Source organism: Lynx rufus, unplaced genomic scaffold, assembly GCF_022079265.1.
Source record: "Lynx rufus isolate CCGP_SWC_20201006 ecotype Redwood Valley unplaced genomic scaffold, mLynRuf1.p SCAF_4, whole genome shotgun sequence".
In the NCBI taxonomy this organism is placed as follows: Eukaryota; Metazoa; Chordata; class Mammalia; order Carnivora; family Felidae; genus Lynx; species Lynx rufus.
In genome coordinates this window covers 110,188,754-110,208,416 of record NW_025814856.1, presented here as the reverse complement: position 1 = coordinate 110,208,416, position 19,663 = coordinate 110,188,754, and the positions used below count along the sequence as shown (strand labels likewise).

The 19,663-nt window shown below is 37.6% G+C and overlaps 1 protein-coding gene across 1 annotated transcript in view; it reads right to left on the bottom strand.

The window, feature by feature from the left end:
* Positions 1 to 7,499: 7,499 nt before the first annotated feature.
* Positions 7,500 to 19,663, bottom strand: part of BZW2 (basic leucine zipper and W2 domains 2) — a 63,171-nt gene continuing 51,007 nt past the window's right edge. The window contains exons 9-12 of the mRNA XM_047096901.1: positions 18,397 to 18,543; positions 16,939 to 17,077; positions 9,069 to 9,191; positions 7,500 to 7,623 (exon numbers count right to left, since the gene is read on the bottom strand). Coding sequence (XP_046952857.1) covers positions 7,595 to 7,623; positions 9,069 to 9,191; positions 16,939 to 17,077; positions 18,397 to 18,543 — 438 coding nt within the window. The 3' untranslated portion in view covers positions 7,500 to 7,594. The remainder of the gene's footprint in view (positions 7,624 to 9,068; positions 9,192 to 16,938; positions 17,078 to 18,396; positions 18,544 to 19,663) is intronic.

Below are 19,663 nucleotides of genomic sequence, written 5' to 3'. Positions count from 1 at the left end.
TCCCATATTCCTATGATTTTACAAATTCAATCTGCTGAATTTCAGAAGTTTAAACTTTCATATTTTTAGAGACAAATAGAAAGTTGTAAATGATATATCGGACAAAGGGCTAGTATCCAAAATCTATAAAGAGCTCACCAAACTCCACACCCGAAAAACAAATAATCCAGTGAAGAAATGGGCAGAAAACATGAATAGACACGTCTCTAAAGAAGACATCCGATGGCCAACAGGCACATGAAAAGATGCTCAACGTCGCTCCTCATCAGGGAAATACAAATCAAAACCATACTCAGATATCACCTCACGCCAGTCAGAGTGGCCAAAATGAACAAATCAGGAGATTATAGACGCTGGAGAGGATGTGGAGAAACGAGAACCCTCTTGCACTGTTGGTGGGAATGCAAATTGGTGCAGCCACTCTGGAAAAGTGTGGAGATTCCTCAAAAAATTAAAAATAGACCTACCCTAGACCCAGCAATAGCACTGCTAGGAATTTACCCAAGGGATACAGGAGTACTGATGCATAGGGGCACTTGTACCCCAATGTTTATAGCAGCACTTTCAACAATAGCCAAATTGTGGAAAGAGCCTAAATGTCCATCAACTGATGAATGGATAAAGAAGATATGGTTTATATACACAATGGAGTACTACGTGGCAATGAGAAAGAATGAAATATGGCCCTTTGTAGCAACATGGATGGAACTGGAGAGTGTTATGCTAAGTGAAATAAGCCATACAGAGAAAGACAGATACCATATGTTTTCACTCTTACGTGGATCCTGAGAAACTTAACAGGAACCCATGGGGGAGGGGAAGGAAAAAAAAAAAAAAAAGAGAGGTTAGAGTGGAGAGTGCCAAAGCATAAGAGACTCTTAAAAATAGTTTTTGAGAACAAACTGAGGGCTGATGGGGGGTGGGAGGGAGGGGAGGGGGGTGATGGGTATTGAAGCGGGCATCTTTTGGGATGAGCACTGGGTGTTGTATGGAAACCAATTTGACAATAAATTTCATATATTTAAAAAAAAAAAGAAAGTTGTAAAATTTGTGACTAAAATGATACTGCCTTGAACTACTCCCAAAATGGGAGTAAAACGTATTCAAATGTATAAATGCAAATTAAGAAATAAGATCACATTGTGTTAAAAATATTCAAATTCTTTAACCCAAAATCCATTTCTATTTTTCTAAATAACCATGGATAAACAAAGATTTATATAAAAATATTTTAAATGGTTATTTTTAAAGGCAAAATTATAAAATGCTTTGTATTGAACATAGAGTGATAAATATGCTCCATCCATAGCGAGAACAATTATATATATTTGAAAATCATGGTTTTGAAGAAGACTTATTGATATGGTAAAATGTTGTAGAATAATATTTAACAGAGAGCAAGGCATAAAATTGTTACACAATGGACTTATTGTTTAAATAATTAGGGAAAGCCATATTTTTAAAAATATAAAAATATTGGAAGGGCTCATCTCTGTGGCAGAAAACTATGTGGTAGTTTCTTCCAAAAGCTTTTTTACATTTTCCAAAATAAACACGCATTGACCTTTTAAATCATAAAGATAGTGCATGTTTCTGCTGGTGGAAATGCAAACTGGTGCAGCCACTGTGGAAAACGGTATGGAGGTTCCTCAAAAAAGTAAAAATGGAACTACCCTACGACCCAGCAATTGTATTACTAGGTATTTATCCAAAGGATATTAGAGGGCTGTTTCAAAGAGGCACATGCACCCCATGTTTATAGCAGCACTATCAATAGTAACCAAAGTATGGAAAGAGCCCAAATATCCATCAATGGATGAATGGATAAAGAAGATGTGGTCTATATATACAATGGAGTATTACTTGGCAATCAAAAAGAATGAACTCTTGCCATTTGCAACTACGGGGATGGACCTGGAGGGTATTATGCTAAGTGAAATTAGTCCGTCAGAGAAAGACAAATATCATATGGCTTCACTTATATATGGAATTTAAGATACAAAACAGATGAACATAAGGGAAGTGAAGCAAAAATAATATAAAAATGGGGAGGGGACAAAGCAAGAGACTCAAATACAGAGAACAAACAGGGTTGCTGGAGGGATATGGAGTGGGGGGATGGGCTAAATGGTCAAGGGACATTGAGGAGGGTACTTGTTGGGATGAGCGGGGTGTTATATGTAGGGGATGAATCACTGGATTCTATTCCTTAAATCATTATTGTGCTATATGCTAACTAATTTGGTTGTAAATTAATTTTTTTAATTTAAAAAAAGTTAAAAAAAGATAGTGCATGTTCTTTCTAAAGAAATTCAAGTACACAGAGTAAAAAGAGAAAAATTCTCCTTTCCCTTCTCTCCTCCCAGCTCTGCCCAAGACTTACACAGGAATAGCAAATATTAGAAAATATTATTCCCTTTCTATGTACTTATAAAGGTATATTATATAAACACAGCTTTCCTTAGTGGGAAAAATATTGTTTTTAACTTGCATTTTCCTTTAATGATATATTTTGAACAACTTTTTGAGTCTACCTCATTCTCTGATAAGAGTTTCTATTAATTTATTCTGCTAGTCCTCTTCTCAGACATTTTGGACACTGACATTTTAAGAATGTCTCAGTTCGTTCCCGTTTCATTACTAACAGAATGATCACTACATGTAAATCTGGGGGTACACCTATGGAGTGAATTCTAGAATGAAAGTGCTGAGTCAAAGAATATGAGTTAATATTTATTTTTAAGTGTTAATATTTATTTCCAAATTACAAGTCTAATGGCTGTGTGCAAAAGCAAAGAACCCATTTTTCCCATACACACGACCATTTAGTATTGGTTTTAGGAATTTTTTCCAACACCGTGAGTAAGTTATTTTATCTTATTAGTTTACACATACTGATTAACAATAGGATTGAACATCTTTCCATGTTGCTCATTTTAATTGACTTTTCATACTCATTTTACATTTTCTCAATTTCTTACTGATTTATAGATGCTCTTTTTGTCGTATTGTTGTCAATTCTTCATTTGTATCAAAAATTTTTCTTCCAATCTGTTGAAACTCTACTGATACCTTATACATTTTTAATCACATATGTTTAAATATGGAAAAAGTATTGACATTTTATAATCAGATTTTTTTTGGCTTTTGTGTTAATGTTTTTTCCATGCCTCAGTTATAAAGGTATTTCCTACACTTTTTTAGTACTTTTATGGTTGTAACATTAAATGAAGAATTTAAATCTATCCAGAAACATTTTAAAACTTCTTTAAATTTTAAAAATTTTTAAACTTAAAAAATTTTTTTTAACATGAATTGACTTTTTATTTTATTTCATTTTTTTATTTTTTTGTTTATTTTTGATAGAGCATGCACGAGAGCATGAGTGAGGGAGTGGCAGAGAGAGAGAGAGAGACAGAGACAGAATCCTAAACAGGCTTGGCACTGTAAGCACAGAGCCCATTGTGGTGCTGGAACTCACAAACTGAACAATAAAATCATGACCTGAGCCAAAATCAAGAGTTGAACGCTTAACTGACTGAGACACCTAGGCACTCTAAAACTTTGGAAGAATTCTTTGGATGTTTTTCTTCTTGTTTTTTTTTTTTTTTTTTTTTTTTGAGTAGTTGACACACAATATTACATCAGTTTCAGGTGTACAACATAGTGATTCAACTCGATTTGTTATGTTATGCTCACCACACGTGTGGTTACCATCTACCACCATACATCACTATTACAATACCTTTCACTGTATTCCCTATGTTGTACCTTTTATTCCCATGACTTACTCATTCCATAACTGGAAGCCTGTGTCTCCCACTCTCCTTCACCATTTTGCCCATCACCCACCCCCTCTTGGCAACCATCTTTGTTCTTTGTATTTATTGGTCTGTTTTTGCTTTTTGTTTGTTCTTTTCTTAGATATTACATATTAGTGAAATCGTATGATATTTGTCTTCTCTGACTTACTTCACTTAGCATAATACTCTCTAGGTCCATCCATGTTGTCACAAATGTCAAGGGTGTATATATATATATACATATACAATATCTTCTCTTTATCCATTTTTCTATTGATGCAGAAACTATTTTAGTATGTGGGTATGTACTACTGCGGTAGGCAGCCACCAAGATGGCCTTCAATTAACCCCATTAACTGGTATTCATACCTCATGCAGCAGCATTCTACATTGTACCATGGTTGTCTGTGTGACCAATAAAATGTGGTAGAAGAGATGCTATGTCATTTCCAGTATTAGGTTGTTAAAGATGGCTTCCTGGGGCACCTGGATGGCTCAGTCGGTTAAGCACCCAACTCTTGATTTTGGCTCAGGTCATGATCTCACAGCTCTTGAGTTTGAGCCCTGTGTCAGGCTCGGTGGTGACAGTTCAGAGCCTGGAGTGGGCTTCAGATTCTGTGTCTCCATCATTCTCTGCCCCTCCCAGCTCATGCTCTCTCTCTCTTTCAAAACATAAACATTAAAAAAAAAAAAAAAAAAAATGGCTTCCTTCTAGCGCTCCCTTTCTCTCAGATTACTCATTTTGAACAGGGCCAGGGGGCAGCTGTTATGTCATGAAGACTCAGGCAGACTAAGCAGAGGACCTTGTGGTGAGGAACTAGTCTCTGGCTAATAGGAAAGAACTGAAACCCACCAAGACCCACTGTCAACTTGGAAGTAGATCCTGTAACCTTCAGATGACTGTAGTTCCAGCCAACAGCTTGCCTACAACTTGTGAGAGACCCTGAGTTATGGCCACCTAGCTAAGCTACTCCTGGGTCCTGATCCACAGAAACCATGATGTAATTGTTATTTAAAGCTGAAAATTTTGGGGACAATCTGTTATGCAGCAATAGATAACTAAAGCAACTACTTTTATAATTAGGACAGGTTTTATTTTTCTAAGAAAAGAGACACCTGTCCTTCAGAAAAAGAAAGGACTTTGGTTTGAGAATTTATTAAATAAGTCCTTGCTGTTTGAGCATTTCCCCCCTCCATGCTTGCTTTCTTTAGAGTCACCAACTCAAATTCTGTTTGGGAAAAACATCTGTGCTAGAAAACATGGACTATCTAGTATTCTATAATTGTTACATTTTATAGTTTAGAAAATTGATTTTCTGGATATCTCCAGATGTTTATTCATTGAAAGTGGTAGTTTAGGGGCAGGGCCCTTGGTGGCTCAGTTGGTTAAGCGTCTAGCTCTTGTTTTCAGCTCAAGTTACCATCTCAGGGTCATGAGACTGAGCTTCCCATGGGGCTTCAGGCTGAGTGAGGAGCCTAAGATTCTCTCTCCCTCTGTCTTTCCCCTGTTCATGAGTACTCTCTAATTAAAAAAAAGTGCTTCTTAAAAACAAAAACAGAAACATTTGTTTGAACTGTAGAGACATAAGTCATTATAAATGATTTGCCTGCAGAACATAGGGGAGAAAAAGTTTAAGTGTGGGACTCAGAAGATGGGACTTCTAGTTCCATCTTGGTCACTAACTCTAAGGCCCTGGACAGCTCTGTGCTTCTGTAGATCTCAGTGTGGCTACCTTTGATATAGTGGGAGCGAAGTCAAATATCCTCTAACACACTTTTTATTTGTGATCCCCTAAAATGAAGGGAAAAGCCTCTTACACATTGACATATAAAATGCAACATGACATATATAGAATAAAAGATAAGCATTGACATGGATTTTTTTATTACCAACTGCATCTAATTCTCAAAGTTCTACCTTTCATAGATCTTTTTGTCAAAATATCAGATGCAGATTTAACTTATTCCACTTGTGAAATATGCCATGTATCCCAACTGGCAGTCAGCATTTATCAAATGAGATGGCCAAATTTATTTTCCCATTAAAATTTTTGACTTCTTTTTCAATTCACCAGTTTTAGTATGTACTCTAGGATGTAACTATCACTTCATAATTCTAACTTTTAGATGGATGTAGGGTAGATAATGGAGACTTGTGATGAATCAATGGCCCAGAAGGTATCAGACACCTCTCATGTCAGGTTCCTTCCTGCTTTTCTCTCAAAGGACATATAAGACAACGCATTCTAGAATTGTCCCTTTGTTTACTTCCAGGTGATTTTCATCTTCAAAGCAGTGTACCATAATGGGATGGATGAGTTCATACTTTCTTCTATAAAATAGAAGGGCAGACTGGGAAACAGGGGCATTTCTCAGAATTTTAAGAAAGAATACATATACATACATTGGGGGGTATTCTAATCACTTCAAGGTGCTGTAAGGCTCTTTATTCTGACTTCCCATCATTCCTGTCACTATCATTTCTCATGTTATGAAAATGACATTCTCACATATAGATGATTTTTCAAAAAGATCTATTCAAATCAATATTTCTCTGTTGGGACAGTGAACCTGAGAGTGCTCTATGGGAAGACAGAAAGTTATCAAAGGCTGATTACTTAAAAAGGCGGAATCCATCATGTTACAGATTTACGTGTGTGGTCTAGTCCTAGGGAAAAGATTTCCTTTTCTTCCTGAGGACAAACAGGAAACTAGAAAACTATCTTTTGATACAGGATGGTGACACGGTAGTGATAAAGCTCTTCATACACTTAACTTGGTGACTGTTGTTTCCAATGGATCCTCTCCATTTCAACTCTTACTCAAAATGTTTGTCTTGAAGATTACCATTACCCTAACAGCAACAGGTGCAGCCCTTAAGTTTTCCAAGAGTTAAGAAAGAACTGTGTCATAAAACAAAGAGTTTGACCCAACAGTAAGATGCCTCCCACTGCTACTACTGAGAACAAGATATTTTAAAGACTAAAATCCCCTACTTATAAATATAAACAAAGATCTATTTATATATGTACACTAGCTCTCCTCCAAACAGGGAGGAAATTGCGCTGAGGGTAAACACAAGAAGTGTGGAACAATGTATTTACATACCTAAAAACTGTCAATACGATCACTTCCTGGTGTGTGTGCTAACGTGCATGTATTTTGGGTCAATTTCCATTTCAGTATGAAGACAACTGAGATGTGGTACTTATCATGGCAAAAGGAACAGAGTTGTTTTTATAGATGACAAGAGAGGAACCTTTCAAAATTCTGGACGGAGAAAAAAAGCCTAACGCTGAAATGTCGTCTGTGGAAGAAGCCGTGTGCTCTGAAGAAATAAAAGCTCTGAGAATATAAGCCCAGATTTTTAAAAAGCCATTTATTTTAAAAAACTGGTTTGTCAAATCACATACACGAGCAGATACACAACTACCAAAGTGGCCCTGTAATAGACACCAGTGGGGCGTTCACCACACAGTACCTGAAAAATACAGCTAAAAAAGAGGAGTCTGTTGAGTATTGAATTTCAGATACCTACTGGACTCCTTGTTGAATGGCTTTAAGTTAGCATATAGTGAGTGAGAGGTAGAGTCCCAAGTATAATAGCTGATGCCTCAGGGCTCCATTTAAAAACAAAACGAAAACAAAAACCATTTCCCCCTTCGCACAAGGGCAGCCTATCCTATTTTTTTTTTCCTTTGTGAAAACGGAAGCCAAGTTTTCTCTTCTCAAATGGTTCAGCATTCCCAGTAAAAGTGTTGTGTGGTGGCCTATTGTGCTTCTTGAGCCATCTAATTTTCTTCACCTTCTGACTCAGATTCTAGGAGAGATGAGAGAGAAAAGTCAGGTTTTTTATTCAGAGATTCCTTTTGTAAAATGTCTATTAAGTAAACTTTATGTCCAACGTGGGGCTTGAACTTTCAACCCTGAGATGGAGAGCTGAAGACTCTCTCAACTGAGCCAGCCAGGGGCCCCCAAAGACTCCTTCAGAGTCATGAAAGAGTTTCCAATATGCTACCTACCCCAACCCCCAAAAGGCATTGTTTTTTGCCCTGGTCATGCATTGACTAGGAAAAACAGTCAAACATTCATTCCTTTTTTGCTTTTAAATGAGCTTTACCTTTCTATTTTTTAATTTTTATTTTATTTGTTTATTTTTTTAAACCATTTTATTGACCTATGACTGATATACAAAAAGCTATACATATTTAACATGCACAACTTGGTGAGTTTAAGATGTGGATTTTTTTTTTTTTTTTAATTTACATCCAAGTTAGTTAGCCTATAGTGCAATAATGATTTCAGGAGTAGATTCCTTAAGCCCCTTACCCATTTAGCCCATCCCCCCTCCCACAACCCCTCCAGTAACCCTGTTTGTTCTCCATATTTGTGAGTCTCTTCTGTTTTGTCCCCCTCCCTGTTTTTATATTATTTTTGTTTCCCTTCCTTTATGTTCATCTGTTTTGTCTCTTAAAGTCCTCATGAGTGAATTCATATATTTGTCTTTCTCTGACTGACTAATTTCACTTAGCATAATACCCTCCAGTTCCATCCATGTAGTTGCAAATGGCAAGATTTCATTCTTTTTGATTGCCGAGTAATACTCCATTGTATATATTTACCTCTTCTTTACCCATTCATCCATCAATGGACATTTTGGCTTTTTCCATACTTTGGCTATTGTTGATAATGCTGCTGTAAACATTGGGGTGCGTGTGCCCCTTCGAAACAGCATACCTGTATCTCCTGGATAAATACCTAGTAGTTGAACTTTGCCTTTCTAATAATGCAGCATGCTCATAAATATTATTGAAGACTGTAATTACTTTTATCCTTCTGGGTCATCTAAAATAAACTTCTCAGGCTTAGTGGGATTCACTCTCATCCATTATTATTCTTCCACCTTGTGTTCCCATTTTCAGCACCAGTCAACTGGTTAATAATAATCCCATAATGTGTAATTAAGCCAAATGCTTTTTTCCTCCTTTCACAACTGCTGATGATTTCTTCCCCCTTGTCTCCTATAGGGTGGATAATTGAAAAGGTTGTCTTTTGTTTTTTAACACATAGCACTTTTCATTGCTTTGATTTCAGAAAGGAAGGCTAAGATTATAGGCAAGATGCTTGATATGGAAGACACCCTAAGACCTTCAGTTTTAGAGAAGCAACTACAACAACAAAAATCTGTGCAAGAGGTAGATACCTTAAATTATAATGAGAAAGTATTTGCTAAATGACCACCAAAGTCGTTAAATGGAATCATACCTTCTTCTGCGTTTTGTAGCCACTCAACGAATTTCTTCATCTGGTCAAGAAAAACACTTTTGCCTTTGGCAACATGTGCTTCTTTGTACCATTTCAATATTGCTTCTTCACTCAGTACATCAGCTGCAATTTCAAAGCAAAGATTTCCAAGTTACTACATAAATATGATGTTTTTGTCAAAAAAAGCAACTTTATGTCTCATAATTTAATAGAAAGCAATGACTTTAAATATTAAAAGTGCTGTTATAAAAGAACTCCATATCTGACACTTATCAAGAAACAGGAACCAAGCTCATTTCCAATATAGCACAGTGCTGTATTTTGGGAGTTAGCTTGGCAAATACTTTAGTGATGACGACGATATACATTTCATCAGGTATGATATATTGCAAGCTTATCTGTGAGTCACTACTGGGACTTGGAAGTCTTTCTCAGTGCTAATTTGCTGGTAGGAAACTGGGTTATTTTGTAATTTTGCAAATGAATCAGCAATTCCAGCGATTCAGAACACTATGTGTCCTGCCAACTCCAAACACGTCTTGATTAAATAGCAACCTCAAATGACTGGTCTTTTAAGGCGATTTACTCTTTTAGGTGGAAAAAAATGGCAAATAAAAACACATAACTAGAATGTAATAACGCTATTTACAATTAAATATGAAGATCAGCTTTCTGGGTGTATCACAGGACCAATACACTCAAAATCCTATTTTACTCTTTTTTTAAAGTTTATATTAAGAGTGTGAGTGGGGGAAGGGGCACAGAGAGAGAGAGAGAGAGAGAGAGAGAGAGAGAGAGAGAGAGAGAGAGAGAGAGAATCTCAAGCTGGCTCCATGCTGTCAGTGCAGAGGTCTTTGTGGAGCTGAATCTCACAAACCATGAGATCATGGACCTGAGCTGAAATCAAGTGTCAGATGCTTAGCTGACCAAGCCACCCAGGTGCCCCTATGATTATTCTACTGCTAAGTCATGAATCTCTTATAGCATAATATCTTAAGTCACAAGAGTAATGTTTTCCTTGTACTCCATTAAGAGAAAAAAGAGACATTAGGTGGACTTCTTACAGGTTTCCAGCAAAATGAATTATCTACTAATACTCGTTACCTTAAATTCTAAACTCCAGAAATGTGCCTTGAAACCCTCAAGTTACCATTAATTTAGACCATTTAATGTTTAGAAAGGAAAATATGAAAATGATAGTCTACATATTTTGCCAATGTTCCAATGGGTTGTCTTTTCAGATTTCAGAGTAAGAAACGAGATGGGATGCAGATAAAAAGGGTATTATTGTCCTCAATGCCTGCGCAATCCACCAAAAATGCCAATAAATCATGCTCATGATGTTTGTGCAGTTGAAAGAGAATTTTAACTTACAAAAAATAAGAAAAATAATGAGATTGTTTTCAATGAAAACACCACTATTGTTTTCATTGAAAACACCACTGATGTTTTCATAACCAAAACCTGAAGTTTGTTTTTTTTTTTTTTTCAAAATTAATAACTGGCTTGGATTCAATGGAAGAGAATGAACTGATGAAAAATGCACAGGACTGGTTTTAGAAAATATCAAGTTTGTTTTGTTTTTATTATGAAATACACTACAAAGTGTAAAGGGAGAAAAAAGTCTGGATTTACTCATCTATAAGAATTTGGTGTAAAAATCAGAATCAGTTGTCCTAGAGGATTATTGTTAGCTTTTAGCTTCCACTTCCAACTCACACCCTGCACTCACAACGATGAAAAACTGCCATCGAATCCCAGTGTTAGTTGAGGCGAGGAGCAAATGCTTCCCAGCCTGAGGAAGTGACTTGTTCTTGTACAAGGCTGCTTTGCGCAGACTTTGAGAACACTTATTAGCTCCGACATGGATTTTATGCTATTTATTTATTTACTTTAAAGTTTATTTATTTTTGAGAGAGAAAGAGACAGAGAGAGAGTCAGTATGTGTGTGTGGAGTGGGGGAAGAGCGGAGAAATGGGAGACATAGAATCTGAAGCAGGTTCCAGGTCCTGAGCTGTCAGCGCAGAGCCCATGTGGGGCTCAAACTCACAAACCGTGAGATCATGACCTGAGCCGAAGTTGGACTAGTAAATGACTGAGCCATCTAGGTGCCCCTCCAACATGGAGCTTAAAAGTCCTATTTAGGGCTCCTGGGTGTCTCAGTCAGTCAAGTGCCAGGCTTTGCCTCAGGTCACGATCTCATGGTTTGTGGGTTTGATCCCGGCATCGGGCTCTGTGCTGACAGTGTGGAGCATGCTTGGGATTCTCTCTCCCTCTCTGCTCCTAACCCACTTTTGTGTGCTCGCTCTCTCTCTCTCTCAAAAATAAATAAACTTTAAATAAATAAATGTCCTTTTTAATATTTTGTCTTTGTAACATTTTTAAGATGTTTCTGATTTAGACAGCTTTAGTTCCAAACTTTTTTGATCATGCTCCCCTAATGGGACAATTTTGAGCGCATACAACCAACATATGTATGCTTTTCAGCTTATAAATTATACACAAGTACTACAGAACTATTATTATTATAAAACAAATGGAATTTAAAATGTGACAAACACATAGGGAAATGCTATGTTAACTCCCCACTTTAATGAATTGTGGTGATACCATGCTCATGGTGGAAAGCTGATTGAGGCTGCACTTTAAGGGTATTATTTTTTCTCAGGTTTTTCTTCTGAAGATGGAGAACTCATTCATGTGTTTTATTGCCCCACAGAGGCTGAAAGAGGGCATGCAGCTACTAAAATCTTTTCAACCACAGATATTAGATCATTAGGTAAAACTTATCAGATACACTGTTAGCAGAAAAGGAGACCAGGTGCAAAGCTGAGTTCTTAGAAAAGCCTAATTTTGTAATGAATTCTGCCTGCAAGACCATTCTCCTCGTAGAGGGGGGAATAAATAATAACAAAGGAACAAAAGCAACCACCCAGGGCAACTTAGGGGGCAAAGCACAAACATCGAAAAGCTTAAAAAGACACTCAACTTTTGTTTAGTGAAAAGTCTAATCTAAAGAGGAAAGAACTTCTTGAGAAATAAAGAGAGAACTTTTTTTCTCTCCACTAAGGAAAAGTGGGGAGAGTTCTCATTAATAGAGAGAAGCAGCAAAGTGTTTGCTGGGATCTCCCAGAGAAATCCTACTAGGAATACAGAATATCAGTGCAAGTCCCACAAGAAAAGCAGACATCCTACAATTGCATGTAGAACTCCCTCAGATTAAAAAATAATTTTCTCTATCCTGTCTGGCCAACTTCCTCATCACGTCTGGTGGAATGCTGTGTGCCCTTCCTCAGTATCACCCTCTGTGTGAGCCTCATTTTAGAAATGAAACGAGGACTGTAATCCTTGGTTTTCTTCTACGCTCTGAAATCCAGGAACTCAGGAACTATTCTGTTCATTAACTCACTTCCAGCATTTAATGGAAGGCCTGCCATCTCCTATGCATTCAATAAATGTATGATGGACAGATTAATTAACTCGATGAGAACAACTACATATTTCTCAATTTGCAGAGTTAGAATTTAAATGTTAGGTTTTTGTGATGATCAAAGAGGAATTACTGTACAAGTGGTTTGAGAATGGCAAAGCTTTCGAGAACATTACTTACATATTTAAGTTAAAAACTATGACTTGGAACTTAGGAAATTCATTATTTTTTTTTTTTAATTTTTTTTTTTTTTCAACGTTTATTTATTTTTGGGACAGAGAGAGACAGAGCATGAACGGGGGAGGGGCAGAGAGAGAGGGAGACACAGAATCGGAAACAGGCTCCAGGCTCTGAGCCATCAGCCCAGAGCCTGACGCGGGGCTCGAACTCACGGACCGCGAGATCGTGACCTGGCTGAAGTCGGACGCTTAACCGACTGCGCCACCCAGGCGCCCCGAAAATTCATTATTTTTTAATGAACTAAAAATTTCATTACGGGCATCACACAGGGACATTAAGTGAATAATAATTTACCCTAAGAATATTGATAATGTACGGCGAGAAGGCCACTCACCTTTTTTTTTTTTTAGAATGAGAACAGGAAGTTTCTTTCAGAAAAATATCCACAAGGGACAGAAATTAACCTAAGAAGTAACTGCAAACAATAAAACCCATGACACAGATAGTGCCAGTACCTGACAGGTCTATATTTCTCTCAGATGGACATGCTGAGAGTATGGTACTTGGCTTTAGAAAGGAAGAGAAAGAAATTATTTCAAAAATGAATAATGTGATGATTGAAGGTTAGTGATGGATTTATTCTTCCTATTGCACAGAAATACAAAAATCTAGATTTAAATCGGAAAGAGAATCTTTACTAAATGACAAATCACCACTTTATTTCATTAGTGAAAAGTATTATTATTTACAGTTTATTCACTTTTATTTCCCTGTTATTTATATGTTTAAAAAAAATCTTTCAATAATGGCATTTGTTAAAAAAAAAACATAGGTTTGTCAGAGACATGGGGAATCAAATTCCCAAGTTTCTGTCATCCTCAAGTTCTAGAAATACAGAGAAGATGTGTGCGTACATAATAGATTAAATGGGAAAGAAGAAATTATTTCTATTAAAAAAAAAAAAAACCCTGCTATAAAGCAAAGTGTTCCTTATAGTAAATAAAAGGAATCCACATCATTACATAAAAGACACAAACAAGATACTATTTGATATTTGTTGAATGTGTATGTGTACGTGGAATTAATGAGAAGTATAATCTTGAAACATGTTACCATAGTTCCCGGAATTTGTCATTTCTGGCATTTAATGACCCATCAGACAAGTGGTCCTGACCAACAGTCACAGCATCACCTGGAAATTTCTCAAAATGCAAATTTGTGGGCCCAACCCTGGACCCACCTTCAGAACCTGAATCCCCAAAGGTTGGCTCAGTCAGTTAAGTGACTTCGGCTCAGGTCATGATCTCCTGGTTCATGGGTTCGAGCCCTGTATCGGGCTACATGCTGCCAGCTCAGAGCCTGGAGCCTGCTTCAGATTCTGTGTCTCCCTCTCTCTCTGCCTCTCCCCTGCTCATGCTCTCTCTCTCTCTCTCTCAAAAATAAACATTAACAAATTAAAAAGAACCCAAATCCCTGGGGAATCCGTGTTTTAACAAGCTCTCCAGGTGATTCATATGTGTTATAGCGCTGGGAAAAGAGGGCTTTAATACATAACACTGTTCATCAAGCCTTTCCAGGTGTATTAAATACAGAACAAGGACATCCAAATCCTTGTAAAAACAAATAACATATGTCTCCTGGTGCCCAGATATTTGTTGGATAAAATTAGATCAAATAAAAGACCACTATCCAAAAAAGGTAAGAAGGTAAACACCATAACTCTCTTAAAAAATGGGATGGAGGGGCGCCTGTGTGGCTCAGTTGGTTAAGCGGCCGACTTCGGCTCAGGTCATGATCTCGCGGTCCGTGAGTTCGAGCCCTGCGTCGGGCTCTGTGCTGACAGCTCAGAGCCTGGAGCCTGTTTCAAATTCTGTGTCACCCTCTCTCTGCCCCTCCCCCGTTCATGCTCTGTCTCTCTCTGTCTCAAAAATAAATAAACGTTAACAAAAAAAAAAAATGGGATGGAATAATCGCTCCTCGGGGATTCCATGTTTCCAAGAAAAAAAATATATATATAATTACTTCTTTCAGAAAAAGACTAGATATACAATTTTGTGCGAAATTATGAAATTACCTAGAAAATAACACTTAGTTTTAACTTCTCAATGATTTATTTTCGGTATTCACTTTACAGTTTCCTGATTTCATTTACAAAAAGAACTAGGCCAAAATAAAATTGATGTTGACACCTTCCTATGTTCCCGTGGGTCTGCTCATACTTTCCACAGACCTTACTAACTTTTGGTTATTTAAAAAGTGACCACCTAGCTATCAATGGCCTAAGGAAGAGTTTATTCTTCTCCTTTTTTACTTTTTGGTACCCATTTCTTGGTTATTTTATCATTTCTGGTCACTGTTCCTTAGCATATGGAGCCGAACAAGAGGAAATAACTGAAAGCAACCGGTTTTGTCAGTAGTTGTTAAAAGGAGATCAACGGGGAAGGATGTTGACACTGATGGTTAAAATGAGAAATCTGGAAAAGTGTTTTAATAGATGCCATTACTGACAAAAAAGTAGGGTTTTTTTGTTTGTTTTGGTGAATAAGTTCAATAATAAAATGAGGTGCTCCTACAGATAAAGTTCCAACACATATGTTTCAGTTACAAAAAGATTTGGTTAGAGACACTGGTTGGGTTAGCTATTAAATGACAAGAAAGCAAATTGTGGGCTTAGGCACTAGTTTATAAACAGTTCGCTTTTCTGTAGTGGAAAATACTAGCCACTCACAAAGCAAATGGGAAACAAATTTCAGAGGTCTCTCTACCTGTTTACAGTGGAGTCTGCTATGGTGCATGTGGACAGAATGGCCATAGGCTAGATGGGCATGGCTTCTCCTTGGCTGCTAAAGAAGGTGGGCTGGCAATATGATCTGCAGATTTGGTTCTGATGGGTAACCATGGAGACCATTTATGCCCTAGTTTTAGGATGTTGACTCTCATGACCATGTCCAAGAGGACCTAACTTGGATCTGGCCGGAGGAAAACCCAAATTACTTCAAATGAGACTTAGCAGTCAGTACTTTCTCCTACTGATATAATAAAGATTGTGCTGAATACCTTAATGCTGAGAAAGTAAATTATCACCCAAACACCTGGGGCAAGATATATATCCATCTGAAGAATCTTGACGGCCAGTTAAGACTCTGTGAAGTGCCATTAACATCTATAAAGTAGTCATTAATAAATGATGTAAAATTTTTATACTAATTCGCCCAAATGATCATCCAAGATAGACAAATGTAAGAGGTGCCTCAGTGGCTCAGTTGGTTGAGCACTGGACTTTGGCTCAGGTCATGATCTCACAGTTCACGAGGTTGAGCCCTGCTGACAGCAGAGAGCCTACTTTGGATCCTCTGTGTCCCTCTCTCTCCTGCCCTCCCCAATTTGCTTGTTTGCTCTCTCTCTCTCTCAAAATACACATTAAAAAAGTAGACAAATTTAAGAACACATCAAAAGGAAAAGAAAGATTTGGCTGATGTTAATTTGTACTTTACTTTTTCTTTCTATATTAAATTGCCATTTAAGATTGCCGTACCTTCTAGCAAACATTTTATAATGTTCAAAATGTGTTATTTCCTAAGTGTTCTTCCCTCCTCCCCCATAAAACTACATGAACTCAGACCAAAGAATAGTCCAGGATTATTTTTTATATACTGTAGGTATAGACATGGAGATCAGTTAAAACCCTAATAGCATTCATTTATTGAAGGCAGTGCCAGTTGCCATGACAACCTAATCCTTACAAATATAATGAAAAGACAGTAAAGGGAAATCTAAAAATAGTCATTTCCTTGAAAAACAGGAGAATGGCTGGGCCAAATAATTAAAATACAAAGTAAAAAGCTAATTATTTCAATAATTTTCGTCAGCTTTATGGCATCTGAGAAGATCTCAATATACTATAGGCAGACTTTGGTAATTATAGTTATTAGAGCTAATTCTTACAATTCAACAATAGACCTAATTACTTTCTGTTATTACAGTCTTTTTCACCACCCCCCCCCACCCTCCCCCAAAATAATAACCGGTTTATCAGTAGTCTTCTGGCAATGTGCCCAGGGGCTTCATCAGGCTGGTTCTTGAGACCATGAATATGTGGCATATACACTTTCTCTCTTCTAACATAATATGGCTGTCTCACTAAAACTTACAAAGTTTAGCATGAATCCCATGTCTCCCTCTGCCTTAGCCCTTGCGCTGGCCCTCAAAGACCTTCAACAAAACAGGGAAACAGAGCGGTAGGGCAATATGGATAGATACCTTTATAAAAGAGAACCACGATCTTCTGAAAAGCTTTCATGAAATGGATGTTGTCATAACAGTATTCTTGAACCTTCTGGAGGAGGATCAGCTCTGACTGGCCTTGGGAGCTGAACACAGCCAGGAGTGGAGCGTATTGCTGAAATACAAGTGGGGAGTAAAACCAACCATTAACTTTCTTGGGAGGTACAGAGACAATACTTGAAACACAACAGAAATCTGGAGATTTCTTTAGGAAGCTTTCACTTTAAGGGTTATCTCATTAGAACATTGTGTCCAATCAAAATTAATTTTTTAGCCCAGCATCTTATCAGATTTCTCTCAATGTACCCACTAAAAGAAGAGACCAAATAAAATTCTGACACTATTAAAGGTAACTTATGCTACTGTTTAAAGGGCACTATGAAAAGGAGGCAGAGTGAGGTCTTGGGGTGGCCACATTTAGTACTGGTGGAGTGTGGAGTTCTTTCCCTAGACATCCCAGACACCCTCACAGGTCATCTTTATGGCTTAGTTCCTATTGTTCCCTTTGTCCTAATTGTCCTTGGCTTCTAGTCACTGATGTTGAGCCGTTTTCTCATTTCAACACAAATCTCCTCCAAGGAGCTTTCCCTGATCAACTTAACCTGCAGATTTCACGCACTCCTCTGTTCTAAACACAGAGGATTATCTTTAATTTGTATGCTACCTAGTTTCCATTAGGCAGTCTTTTTATTTTACATTTATTTATATCTTGAGAGAAGGAAAGAGTGTGCGCATGTGAGTAGGGGAGGGGCAAAGAGAGAGGGAGAGAGAGAATCCCAAGCAGACTCTGTGCTGTCAGTGCAGAGCCCGAGGTGGGGCTTGATCCCATGAACCGTGAGATCATGACCTGAGGTGAAATCAAGAGATGGATGCTCAACTGACTGAGCTAACCAGGTACCCCTCTACTAGGTAGTCTTTGACTTCCCAATTCAAATGTAAACTCTGAAGGAAGATATGTCTTTCACTCATCTTAATATAGTTTTATAGGGAGAAGACAATTAATGAAAGCAAAAACATTTATCCTTGCTCAAAAACATGCTATTTACACAATCAGTTGATCTCTTCCACCACTCAGATACTTTTCAAATGTTTTGGAATTTTTATTTAAATGCTATTTAGTTAACATACAGTACAATACTGGTTTCAGGAGTAGATACTTTTCAAATTCTAATACCAATTTGTAGTTTACTTAAACAAAAATATTACCAGGAATTTTTGTCATGTAAAAGGAAACCAATACAGTTAGACCATATTTCTCTTTAACTTTAATTATTCTGTGTGTTTTCTGACACTGTGTTTAGTAAGACTTTACTCTTAGACGGGAAATAATGCCTTTGGCCCAAACCTGGGTGAATGGCAGTTAGAACCCACGTATCATACAGTTAAGAGCTACAATTGGTCTGTGGCCAAGACTGTTTCCTGTTGATCCTGTACCTTCAGATGCTTAAGGGCCTGCTCTGCAACGAGTTCTTCCTTCTTGTTCCATTCAACAGCATTCATTATACAGGTCCACAGAAGTCCAATCACTGCTGTTTCCGGAAGATCATTCCTCTTCATTTCTTCCTTAACATAGAGCACCACCTACATTTCATGGAAAAAGGGGTCAGAGAGTTAACAGGCAGATGGCAGTTTCCCTGTCACCATGCCTGGTCAGTAAAAGGCTTTGGGTAGATAAATATTCTGCTCAGCCCCTCCCTTCCCAGTACATACTCTCAGATTACAAGAGGGAGGAAAAACACAATGATTTGTTCTCAAAGCAGATTTATTTTTAGTTCCAAAATTAATAGGCTTATCTCTGGCCAGGAGCTGCTGGATAATAGGAAGTGAGAGGGAATCTTTGTTTCTTAGAAGTTATTCTTTTACATGCAGCACCCCTTTGGGTCCAGCAGAACAGACGACTTGAGCTGGTTTGACTCTCTGGGTTTGAAATTAGCTCACGGAGCTGTGAATCTTTACCTCCAACTCACAACTTTAAACCTCTAGATGAATAACGTGTTGGGTTTGTACAAGTCGATTTACCACAATTCATTCTCAATCATTACTTTAGACTCTCATGAGCCATGAAAATAAGCTGTAAAGTGCCAAAGCCATTTTTTATATGATACATATTAATGCAGCAACACTGGACAGGTTATTTTCCTCTTAAAATTATGTTTGATATGCAAATTTATCCTCAAATCTGACAGTATGGAATAAAAGGTCTGTCTAGCCTAATGTATTTTATATCACACTTGTCAGGAAAAAAACTTTTCCTTTTGAAATACAACCGCAAATTGAGGTTACGTCCTCAAAAGTGATAAAACACCATAATCTATACCTCAAGTACACTACGACTTGGTGAAAAACACAACTACCACTCCCCTCATTGCCCCTTTTTAGTGAAAATACATTCTTTTCTTTCCTGTTGGCCTGGGTTGCACAGGTATCAGGAATGGGTTAAGAAGCTCTGGTTAATTCCCAGAGACTGCGCTGGCCAGAGAAAGATGCAAAGACAGGCGACATCTCTGCATCTAGAAGCATCACAGCATTTTTTGGGTTTACTTTTTTTTTTCCACCTCATGGAAAATCACAAGGTCTTGCTTGCAGAAATGTTACTGACTATAATGCTGACCTTACTGCCATGAGACTTAGAAATATTTTTTGTTCCAACACCTCCATCTGCTGGATAGCATTGGTCTGGAACTCTCTAGTCTTAAGCCAT